This window comes from Python bivittatus, unplaced genomic scaffold, assembly GCF_059951505.1.
Source record: "Python bivittatus isolate LINGU-HERP-01145 unplaced genomic scaffold, Pbiv_v1 ctg000180_np1212, whole genome shotgun sequence".
NCBI classification, from domain to species: Eukaryota; Metazoa; Chordata; class Lepidosauria; order Squamata; family Pythonidae; genus Python; species Python bivittatus.
The window spans coordinates 902,299-912,789 of record NW_028277047.1 but is presented as its reverse complement, the minus strand read 5'-3'; the positions used below and the strand labels follow the sequence as shown (position 1 = coordinate 912,789).

Sequence of the window (10,491 nt, the reverse complement as noted above, 5' to 3'; positions counted from 1 at the left end):
GTTCTTGGGCTTCCACCCATGGGACATGGGTGCCCCCCCCCCAAATTGGTGTCCCCCCCATACAATTTACACACACACACACGGGAATTTTAGGCAATTCGGGGCTGCTGGTGACATTTGGGGCCGGCCGGAGTGACGTCAACGCCCCGCTGACCCCAGAGGAGGCGCCCGACCATAGAGACGCCGAGGGAGGGAGCGCCTCCCACTCCGGGCGCCCTTTCAGGGAGCGAGAGAACGCAGCCGACCCAGCCCCGCCATAGAGAGGTGGAGAGGCAGAGCGTCCCCGCCCGCGCCCAAGCGACTTCCTTCCGCGCCCGGAAGCGCGAGGCGTGTGTGTTACACCCTCAGGGCTCCCCCACCCCAATCGGCCAGGGACACTTCCGGGTCCGCCATCTTCTCCCTGGCGGTCCGGGGAGGGGCCTCGCCGTTTGAAAACAGCAACAACCGCCAGGCGAAGCAACGTGAGGACGCTGCCCGTCGCCGCCGTTTCGTCCTGAGCGCGAAGAACTTCCCAAGAGAGACTGATCGGGCCGCGAGGAGCGCACCCGCCGCCTCCCGGGGTGAGTCCGGGTCGGGGGGGCTGTGACGGGCCTGGAGGAAAAGGCGCCCCCCAGGGGAGGGTCGGACCGCAACTCTCATCGCCCTCGCCCATTCTGCCTGCCTGGATTACACTGCCCATCCTCCCCACCGCCTGCACTCCAGTGCCTCCCCTCCCCACGCCTGGGCTACTGCACTTCCCATCATCCACCGACCAGCACAGCCAGAGAGACTGCGGCTCCCATCACCCCCAGGCGGCAGGGTCGGGGGGGGAATCCCTTTAGGGTGGCATGGCCACGAGGACTACAACTCCCATCACCAACCGTGCTCCTTGGCTGCGCTCGCACCACACTCCTTGCGGCATCCTTCAAGTTAACCTGGGTTAAGATTAAACTGGGTTAGAGTTAACCTTGAGCTTGGCTTGGGATTGTGGGCAGACCCGGCCCCTTTTGCCAGTTTGGGGCGATGGCATCGTCCGAGCCCAAGCAATGGGTCCGTTCGGTGGCCGAGTCAAGCAGTAAACCAGTGTTTTTCAGCCTTGGCAACTTTAAGGCGGGTGGACTTCAACTCCCAGAATTCCCCAGCCAGCCTGGGGAATGGCTGGCTGGCTGGGGAATTCTGGGAGTTGAAGTCCACCCACCTTAAAGTTGCCAAGGTTGAAAAACCCTGTGCTAAACTCTGCATTTGGCCCAAGGGGAAAAGCAGCCGGACATTTCGCCCCGTGACTGGGGCAAAGGCAGAGGCCGGCGGTCGCTTTGTCAAACGTCCCGTGAAGGAGGCGTCAGCTGGACGGAGTTCTTTCCTCCCTGGAGCAGGTTGGCAGTCCTGATCCTGCCTGGAATCGGAGCTTCTCCACCGCTGGCAGTCGAGGGGCATGAAGTGGGACATCGCCAGACCTGTGAACAGAGCAATGGCCGGTTTGGCCGCCTGCTGCTTCTCCATCCCGGATTCCTGTCGCGGCCGCTTACGATGTCCTTGCCTTCTCTGTTAAGGTTTGACGGAGAGGAGGACGCCACGCAGGGAGCAGAATGGGCTGGACTCCTCTTTCCACCTGTGAGTAGAGCTGGGACCTGAAAGGGAGGTGGGGGGCACGCAGGCCTGGCGCTGACTTCCTCCCCCGGTCCAAACCAGTGAGACTTTTCTTCCCCCAGATTTTTGAACCCATCTGTTCCCATGTATAAAGATGTCGCTGGTGGACCTGGGGAAGAAGCTCCTGGAAGCAGCCCGCCAAGGCCAGGACGATGAAGTCAGGCTGCTAATGGCCAATGGGGCCCCGTTCACCACCGACTGGGTAGGTGCAGAGTGGAAGAGCCCCCAAGGTGGGGAGGAAGGCAGGGCGGGGGCAGCAGGACTGTACGTTTTGGGATGGGAGACAGAAAGGTCTTATCTCTGACTCTGAAGCCGAGTCCTCCCTCTATGGAAAAAGGAATGGAAGAAGCTCGGCACACTTCGCAGGGTGAACCGGAGGGTGACAGAAAGATAATAATCTTCCTGCTTAATCATCCAACAGCTGGGAACGTCACCCCTTCACCTCGCTGCTCAGTACGGTCATTATTCGACAGCAGAAGTTCTGCTTCGGGCCGGAGTGAGTCGAGACGCTCGGACCAAGGTGGACCGGACACCCCTCCATATGGCGGCCGCAGACGGCCACTGTCATATTGTCGAGCTCCTGGTCAGGGTAAGCAAGCGCTTCGGTCAGTGTCTGTCAGGCCAAGGAACTCCAAGAGACAATGCAAATTCAGTCCAGCTATGTTTATTAGCTACAACCTCTAGCAAGACTCTTCCCAGACTGAAACCCCAGCTCCCAAGTCAGCCAGCCACAACGGTGTGAATTCCTCAAGGAGGTGCCAGTCTCATCCTCTTGTTCCTCCCACGCTCTTCTGGCGAGCTAAGAAAATGTTTATCTCCCTGAGCCTGGCCTTCATAATTCCATTCCATCACCGCGTCCAGCTTCTCCTCGTAGGTCAAGATCTTGCAGACGCGTGAAGGCTGTTCTAGCCTCTCTTTTCTTTGCGCTGCCGAAATGGTTCTGATCCGCTTGGTGGTGTCCCCCTGTTCAGAACGGTGCCGACGTGAATGCCAAGGACATGCTGAAGATGACAGCTTTGCACTGGGCGACCGAACACAACCACCGGGACGTCATCGAGCTGCTGCTCAAGTACGGGGCGGACGTTCACGCCTTCAGCAAGTTTGACAAGTCTGCTTTTGACATCGCTTTGGACAAGAACAATCCCGAAACTTTGCTGTTGCTGCAGGTGGGCCTGAAACCCTGTCTTCGGGTCTCGACCCTCTTTTGTGGCCAGAAACGTCCGCAAATGTTGTCTAGCAGTCGGACGGAGCTGTCGTTTTTGGCTGAAATTGTCTGCCTTTGGGATTCTGGCTTCAGTTGTGCACGGCAGAATAGGGCACTGGTGGAAAGAGGCAGGAGAATGTAAGCCTCCTGCTGCTTTGGAGTCGTGAAAGAGGGCCTGCTCCTTTCTCCCCCCAACAGCTTTTTGCAGCGAGGCCCGAAAGACTTTCTCTTCCTCAGGAGGCGATGCAGAATCAGGTCAACATCAACCCCGAGAGAGCGCAGGCCGTCCCGGGCTCTGTGACGGTGGGCCAGCCCTTCATTCTGGCTTCAGGAGGACTGCTGAGTTTGGCCAGCATCGTTTCTTCAGCAGACACCAAAGCAGCCTCAGGTTGGGCCGTTCTGCAAAGCCTGGCTCCTCCCTCCAGCCCTTGCTAACGGGCCCACCTTGCTTCCTCCTGCTGTGACAAATGAGATACGAAGAGGACCTTCTCCTTCTGGAGCATTTTAATGTTTTTGCTCTCGTTCTCCCTCTCTTCCCTGCTCAGGAGATTCCATCATCACCATGAGGCAGTTTCCAAACTCTGCCCCCTCTGTTCTCGCTACCCTGGCAGCCATCGCAGAAGCCTCCGCTCCCCTTTCCGATGCCAACCAAATTCCTGGTACGTTCAAAGGCATGGCAGAGGGAGTGTTGGTGTGTGCGTCCCAATGGGACGAGAATGACCCTAATGACGCCGGTTCTTCCCCCTTAGAAGTTGAAATGCAGCTTTCCCTGTAATTCCCCAGAGGGAAGAAGCAAACCCTTAGCTTTCCTGCAAACCGCTTGTGTTTTATTTCCACCAAGGGGTCAAGACACGTTTATTTTTTAAAAAGCAAAGCCTGCTATTTTCTGGAAAGGTTCAGCAGTGCCTTGATCTGGATGGCTCTGGGAATCTCGATTTTACGCTGTCACCGGGCTGAACTACTCCTTCCTCGATTGCAGCTGTTTCGGAAGAAATCGTGGAAACCCACCCAGCGGATGCTTCCTTCAAGCAGGCGGTCAGCGGCGGCCAGCACGTTCTCGCGATTGTGACCGAGGGCGTCCCTCTGGGCCAGCTCCAGACGGCTTTGCCGGCCGCTTGCCTTGGGCAGCCATTCATCGTAACGATGCAGAACGGGCAGCGAGGTTAGGAGCCGCTGGGGAGGTCCTGCAAAGGAGCCTTCCTTGGTTAGGCATTCTCTGGTTGTCTGGACTGCCATGCCTTTAAACCTTGGCCACTGTGGCCAGGGCTGATGGGAACCGTAGTCTTTGAGGCTGTATGCTGGGAAGGTGGCTGGAAGAAAAGGTCTTATTTTGGGTGTTGCCTTTATTCTTTCTTGGTGATAGTTGGCCAGACAGCCTTCAGATTCTCAAAGGTTTGGGAGGGAGGGCTGGAAATTAACAAAACATTCAGGAATCTCCCTTTGCAGTAATTTTCTGTCTTGTTTTATTTACCCGCATTGCATCCAACCGCTCCCTGACTCACAACATTTCTCCGCTAACTCTCCATATTTTAATGTCTCCCTCTTTTCCTCTGCCCCTGCCCTAATTTGCAGTTCTAACTGTACCTGCTGGTCAGGATGCAGAAGGAGCCCTTCTCAAAGCCCTGAGCGAGAACAGCCACCTGGCTGAAGCAGGGAAGCCGCCCTCCAAGAAAGTCAAAGTGAAACAAGCAGTGGATGGAAGGAAGGATGAGCAGGAAGGGAGAGAGGTGAAAACAAACCCCCTCCACACACACCTACGTTCACACCCGCCCACAAAGAGTTGGTGTCCCCCCCCCCAAGTGGTGCTGGACCTCAGCTCCTCTAATCCCCATCTGGTTCATCTGATCATCAGGACCAGCAGACTTGCACAGCTAGAGATGCAAAAGGGCGTTTTTTCTCCACAGGCGACTCTGATTCAGGGGGCCTGAACCACAAGCCTTAGTTGTGGTTCAGGTGACCCATCCAACCCCCCATAGTTGGTTCGGTGCTGGCTTTAACCCTGGCGCAAACCCAGCCATCGCAGGCTTGTCAGCCAGGATTCACGGCTTAGTGAATCATGCAGTCCCACTCCGTTGCCGTGATGCCACGCCTCTTCCTTCCTAAACTGGAAATTCAAGGGTTATTGCAGCGTGCGCACACACCCCGGGACCCACCTCCTCTGAGTCCCTCTTTGCAGAATGTCTTTCTCCCCAGTGACAGAGTCGTGACTGTTTCTTAGGATGGCCGCGAAAAAGAAGCTTTGCAACGGCAGCTTCGGGAGGCCAACCGTCAAGCTCAGGAGTACCGAAGCCAGCTGCTGCAGAAAGAGCGGGAAGCTGAGCTTTACCGCCAGAAGCTGGAAGCCATGGGCCAGCAGGAGGCCGGCGCGAGAGAAGGGGCTGCCCAGGAGGAGGCCAGCGGGGCCGGCGCCGTCGAGGCATTCTCTGAAGAAGCGGGCAGCTCCCCAGGGCGAGGGCAGCTCCCGGCCGACACGGGCACCGAGGCAGTCACTTCCTAACCCCCAGGTGGATGTTTTGCTGTGCCTTTTTTTACAACCAAAGATTTGCCCCAGGAAAACTGACATGGGGGATTTGGGAGCCAGGTTCTTGAGGCTGCCCCTCACGGGCTCTGGGGGTGGGAAGCCTTTCAGCAGAGGGCTTTAAGACAAGCAGGGGGATCTAAAAGTCGCCTTCGTAGGAGGTGATCCATTTGATTCAGCGCACTTGCTGATATGACCCTGCAAACAGCTCAGCAGAATGTTTTGAAAACAGCCCTTTAACATTTGCTGGGGGAGCAGCGGGGGAAAGAAACCTTTCAGCCCTCCGCTTTAGTGACAGCTGCAGGTAGGAGAAGAAAAGCGGTCAAGCCGAAGTATAAACAGGAGCTGATTGATCAGCCCGCCCTGCCCCATGGAAACATGAGGCCAGCTTCAGGGCCGTGCGTTCCTCCCCCAGCAGTTTGCAGCCATGATGGGCCTTCAGCAAAGTCCAGAAAGGGAGCAGAGCTTCAGGCTGGGGGGCAGGAGAGCAGCTCCTCCCTCACTCTTCTATCCCTCCCGTCAGGCCCTGCAGTCCCCCTTCTAGAGATTTAAAGGGGCCTGAGTCACCCGGCGTCTTCGCTGCTCAGGGTCTGCAGAGGAGCCCGTCTCCATCCCACCTCCGAGCCCTGAATTTAGGTTCCGGGTCCCCTCTGATTGGGGTCTCCCACCTCCCTCCTCCCACTTCTAGGTGGCCCAGCCGGACAGAGACAAGCCTTTAACAGCTTCCCAGCTGTTAAAGGCACAGGAACCCTTTGTCATCCGTCTGCAATCTCCCTCTGCTCGCGGTGGGAGTCCGTGATTCATCACATCCAGCCCGCTGCTCAGTGCAGGAATCCAAGTTGGAAGATCCCAGATAGATGAGTGTCCAGGCTCTGCTTGAACCCTCCCAGTGAAGCTCTTCAGTCAAAATCTGCCCTCCTCTAACTTCGTCAAACCCCTCTCTCGGAGCTAGGAACTTGCTGGGGAGTTTTATTTTTCAACGGAAACCGAAACCAGAAGTTTTCCCCGTCGTCTTGATCTGTGGCAGTGAGTCTGTCCAGCCCACTGTCTGAGAACTGGAAGGCAATCACGGCTTAAGCGACGTGCTTTGTGGGCTACATTCTAAGTCCACCACGCCTCAAGCTTGTAGTTGGACCTTCCCGTGGAAGTTGGACCTCCTACTCCCTGTTCCGAGTAGCTGAGATTCAGCACCGTCCTTTCCGGAGAGCTTTATTTCCTATCCAGCCAAAGAAAGCGAAGCTGACTTTTAACATCTGTTTCTCAGCCCTCAAGAGTCTGCCTCCCTCTTCGGCTGGCACGAAGGGCAGAACTGCAATTGGTCTTCCCAGAGCTGAAACTCAGATTTTACAAGACCCCGTAGGCATTCGCTGGGGCTGGGCAGAAAACTCCGGCACCCTCCTTGGCCTTCGCCAGGCCAGACAGTGGGGGTCCCAGCTTTGGAAAGCAGCTGCGCCCCCAGACCAAAGCTTGCTCAACCAACGGGGCTGGAGGTGGGTGACGATTTCCCCTGGCATGGCTGCCCCCTTGTTCTGACCTCGGGAGCACAGGGACATTATCAGAAACGGCTCGCTCGGTTTCCTCCAGTTCCAAACACCCCAACCCGAAAGGCTTTTGTCATATGGATTCCCTGGGGGTGGGGCGGGGGGCTGAAGACCCACCCTCCCTTCTGTTTCCTCAGGCACACAGAGCATTATCAATAACCTGGTTAAAGGTGGGTGGATTGAACAGGCAGTACTTTTTCCCTCCTTTCACCCCGTCATCGGCCTTTGCTAGTTGGGTGGCACAGGGTGTTTTATTTGTAGACACAAAACTCCCTATATATTTTTAACAGAGATATAGGTCTCTGCGGAACCGTTTATAATATTTTTTTTGCACCTCCGAGGACCAGAAAGCTCCCCTTTTCAATCTGTTACGACGATGGTTCTGGTTTATAATGCCATTCCTCTCCACCATCGACGAGGCCAGCCCGGGGATGTCCGAAGGCCAGCGTCCGACGAAACAAAGGCCCAGACTGTTGCAAGCCGCGACACGGAGGTCGTTTTGGACTCATTGGCGGCCCCATCCCGAAATCTTTCTTGCCCCCAGCGTCTTTCTGCCTAGGAAAATGCAAGGTGCCAGGCGTGTTCCTTTGCGCAGCCCCGTGCCAAGGGTGGTTCTCGGAAAGGCAGCCGAGCATTCGGGTGGCCCTGGTGTGGTCCAAGCGAGCGGCGGGCAGCTTTGCGCCTCCAACAGGGCTCGCGGTCAAGAGGTTTGACCACAGCCCCCGTCCTCCCTGAAGCCCAGCGGCTTTGGGCCGGCCACAGCTGCTCCATCTCTCTGCCAACCTCGCATTTGGGCTGCCTAATAAACCGCTCGGCTACAGCGGCACTTCCGTATCTCAGGAGAGCGAGGACCCAAGAGCCTTGCCCTCGTGCAAACGCCATTTCTGGCCAGGCTGGGGTCCTTGCACACGTCCGGGGCTGCTAAGCTAGGGCGGCCAGCAGGGAGGAGGTCTGAAGGCACGGGCCCCTTCTCCGCAGCCCTGTTTCGTTTAAACCTGCAGTACTTCCCAAGGGGACGTCTGTCGGCCTCCTTTTGTTATGATGGTCTCGGAATGGAAAGTTGTGCCTTACTGGTCCTTAAAGAGGCAGGGAGTTGCGTCCCCCCAGCGCCCTCGTCTTTGGCCAGCTACAAATGTTGCCCGCCCCCCCCCTTATGGCAGTGAAAGATTCCCAGGACATGCAATAAACTCTTTTTCTGCTTTTTGAATAGCTTTATGTGCAGGCGAGCTTGTTTAGGGGTGGGGGGGAAAGCATTTTCTGTTTTAGAGCCTAAAAACCTCTGCGTTGGGTCTACCGTCAGGGTACAAAAGCCATCGTCTGTGCCCAGATAGACTGCCCCCGTGCACGGAGGCTCAACTGAGGCGCCAGCACCCAAGTTCAGGCTTGGTGCTGCCGCCGCCGCTGCCTTTCCCACCCCTTCAGGCCAGGCGGTAGTCCAGCGTGTCTTTTTCCACGTAATCGGTCCACGTGGACGAGGGCATGCTCCGGTAGGGATCCAGGAGGATGCGGAAGCAGCGGATGATCAGCACCGCCAGAAAGACGAAGAGGAAGAAGACGAAGATGAAGGTGGCTTTCTGCTCCAGGGTCAGGGTGGGGTCCGGCCGGATGGCGCTGGCCAGGGCGGGCAGCGAGCTGCCCAGGCCGGTGGCCATGGGGACGAGGACCCCGAGCGGCCAACCGGGTCCACGGCACCGCCTGGAAGGGGACAAAGGCCCTGTTAGCGATGGATTCGTACGGCTTAAGATGGGGAGGCCCGAAAAATGCAGGGTGGGGCCTTGCTTGGTCTTACCCCTGCAAACCACAGTTTATCAACAAGGTCTTGGTTGCCCCACCGGGGCTGGACACCCCCCGCTGCTTCTCTCTTAAAACCGAAGCTGCGTTTGGCGGCTGTTTCTTGCAGGGCACCTGCGTAGTGGAATCTCTCAAATGAGCTTTGTTGTATCCGGGGGGTGGGGGAGTCCTATGAGGGACACTGTTCGTACAGGCCATAAAAATAAGTTGGAAAAGGCCTGGTGCATTGCCATGCTGGGTGCAGGAAGCCGTGGGCAGCTTGCTCTGAAGCGAAAGGTTGCCGAGGAGGAAAAACAGCCAATTTTGGTAGTCACAGTCAATCCGCCATGAGCAGGAGCAGTCTGCCTCCCAATGCTGGTGGTTAAAATGCAGCAGTGGAGGGTCACTAGAACTGGGCAGCCTTTCATTCAGCCAGATTTCTTGGGTTCAGCACCTTTCTTCCTTCACTGGAGCCTCCAGATTTAGCAGTACTCTACCTCTAAATACTACTTACAACCCAGCGGATGCGTTCCTAATCTTCAAAGAGTATCTGAGTGACAGGCTGGAAAAACCCAAGCAGGAGCAAAGAGCAAGTCTTTGCAATAAGCCAGGATTCCTCAAAATCCCGGCTTGCTTATCTCACGCATATATGCTCAACGTTAGGCGCATTTTAAAGATAAGAAAGTTTGAGGGACTGAACTAGAAAGTGCCCAGAAAAAAGTAAGGGGAAAAAAGGTGTTTGAAAGGTTTAAAAAAGGGCAAAAAGTAGGTTTGCAGAAAACTCAAGACCAAGGGGGAGAAAATTCAAGGATCGAGTACAAGAGATCCTTTTCTAAGTCTGTTTTCCCACATCAACCAGGCCTGGGTCGCTGCTTCATCCCTTTGGGAAGAGAAACGAGAAAATCTCCATTTTTGAAGAAGCTCTGGATGAAGGCCCTCACCCGGACGGCTTCTCCACCCAGGCCTCGTGGTGGAGGGGCAATTATAGCTGGCCCTGCTTCGCCCTGAAATGCCCTTTAGATCTGCACCCAAGCCCCACGAGCGAGGAGGGACGGATTCCAGCTGTTTTACGAACCCCTCCTCCAACGCAGCCGTCCATGCAGACGGATGAGCGGAGGGACCCTTGTTGGGGGGCAATGGGGGTTCAATCCCCAACCCATCGTAAGGGTGAGAGTTTGGGAAAGGCTCGTAGGTTATCTTCCTCCCCCGTCCTCTCCCCAGGGGAACACTTTTTTTTAGCTGCTGCTGTTCCAACACTTGCCCTAAAGGTTTTAAAATTTAAAAAAAATCCTTTGGCAGAAGGATTGAGCGGGGAGGATTATTAATAATGCAAGACTGAGCTGCCAACAGAATGACATCTTCAAGGCTGGGAGCCGCTGAAACGAAATCGGGGGGGGGGTGCGCGTACCCGTGGGGGGTATCCCAGAGCTGTCACTGACATGGGACCCTTCCCACCCAAGGTGCCCGTCCCACCCAAGGTGCCCGTCCCACCCTTCGACTTGCACCGTCCAAGTCCCATTCAGCTCCCCTGCCCGTGGAATGAAAACGAGAGATCTCACCTGGGCAAAAGCTAAGCCACTCCCTAGCACAGGATCGCCGCCAGCCAGGTAAACCACCGGCCCCTCAGCCCAGCCGTTCCTGGGAAATCAGGGCTGGGTGGGATCAGCACACCAGCTCTTGCCCGAGGCTTCCCGCATCTTCCTCACTGACAGACAGCAGCATACGGAGACAGGGAGCAGATGAACTGAGCAAAGCCAGCCCTTTGCCCCGCGTGGGACTGGGCCGGGGAGGGAGCTCTGCAGAGGGCAAAGGTCCCCTTTTCGGCGGTCGCG

General features: G+C 56.5%; 2 protein-coding genes across 9 annotated transcripts; one reads left to right on the top strand and one right to left on the bottom strand.

Moving 5' to 3' along the window:
- The first annotated feature begins 375 nt into the window (after positions 1 to 375).
- Positions 376 to 8,104, top strand: GABPB2 (GA binding protein transcription factor subunit beta 2). Of its 8 annotated transcripts, XM_025174824.2 has the most exons (11): positions 376 to 560; positions 1,353 to 1,590; positions 1,721 to 1,828; positions 2,048 to 2,215; positions 2,598 to 2,792; positions 3,029 to 3,218; positions 3,376 to 3,489; positions 3,810 to 3,992; positions 4,403 to 4,557; positions 5,049 to 5,334; positions 6,037 to 8,103. In XM_025174824.2, the coding sequence occupies exons 2-10, from the start codon at positions 1,507 to 1,509 to the stop codon at positions 5,325 to 5,327; spliced, it is 1,476 nt and encodes a 491-aa protein (XP_025030592.1). In that variant the 5' UTR covers positions 376 to 560; positions 1,353 to 1,506; the 3' UTR covers positions 5,328 to 5,334; positions 6,037 to 8,103. The 8 variants fall into 8 exon arrangements, with proteins under 8 accessions (XP_025030592.1, XP_087993263.1, XP_025030594.1 ...); XM_088137137.1 differs by having other exon boundaries at positions 1,530 to 1,590; positions 5,049 to 8,104; XM_025174826.2 differs by having other exon boundaries at positions 1,530 to 1,590; positions 1,689 to 1,828; positions 5,049 to 8,104.
- Positions 8,105 to 8,307: 203 nt separating this feature from the next.
- On the bottom strand, positions 8,308 to 8,541 carry LOC148216345 (cortexin-3-like). Its single transcript, XM_088137139.1, has one exon. It carries the CDS (start codon positions 8,539 to 8,541, stop codon positions 8,308 to 8,310), a length of 234 nt encoding a protein of 77 aa, XP_087993265.1.
- Between the last annotated feature and the right edge of the window lie 1,950 nt (positions 8,542 to 10,491).

What these genes read in the sequence shown, in the direction of transcription:
- GABPB2 (XM_015890373.3), top strand. Translation starts at nt 1,507, where the DNA reads ATGTCCTTGCCTTCTCTGTTAAGGTTTGACGGAGAGGAGGACGCCACG. An exon ending in TTGTCGAGCTCCTGGTCAGG is followed by an intron (nt 2,216 to 2,597) that starts GTAAGCAAGCGC and finishes CCCCCTGTTCAG; the next exon opens with AACGGTGCCGACGTGAATGC. An exon ending in CGATGCCAACCAAATTCCTG is followed by an intron (nt 3,490 to 3,809) that starts GTACGTTCAAAG and finishes CCTCGATTGCAG; the next exon opens with CTGTTTCGGAAGAAATCGTG.
- LOC148216345 (XM_088137139.1), bottom strand. Translation starts at nt 8,541, where the DNA reads ATGGCCACCGGCCTGGGCAGCTCGCTGCCCGCCCTGGCCAGCGCCATC.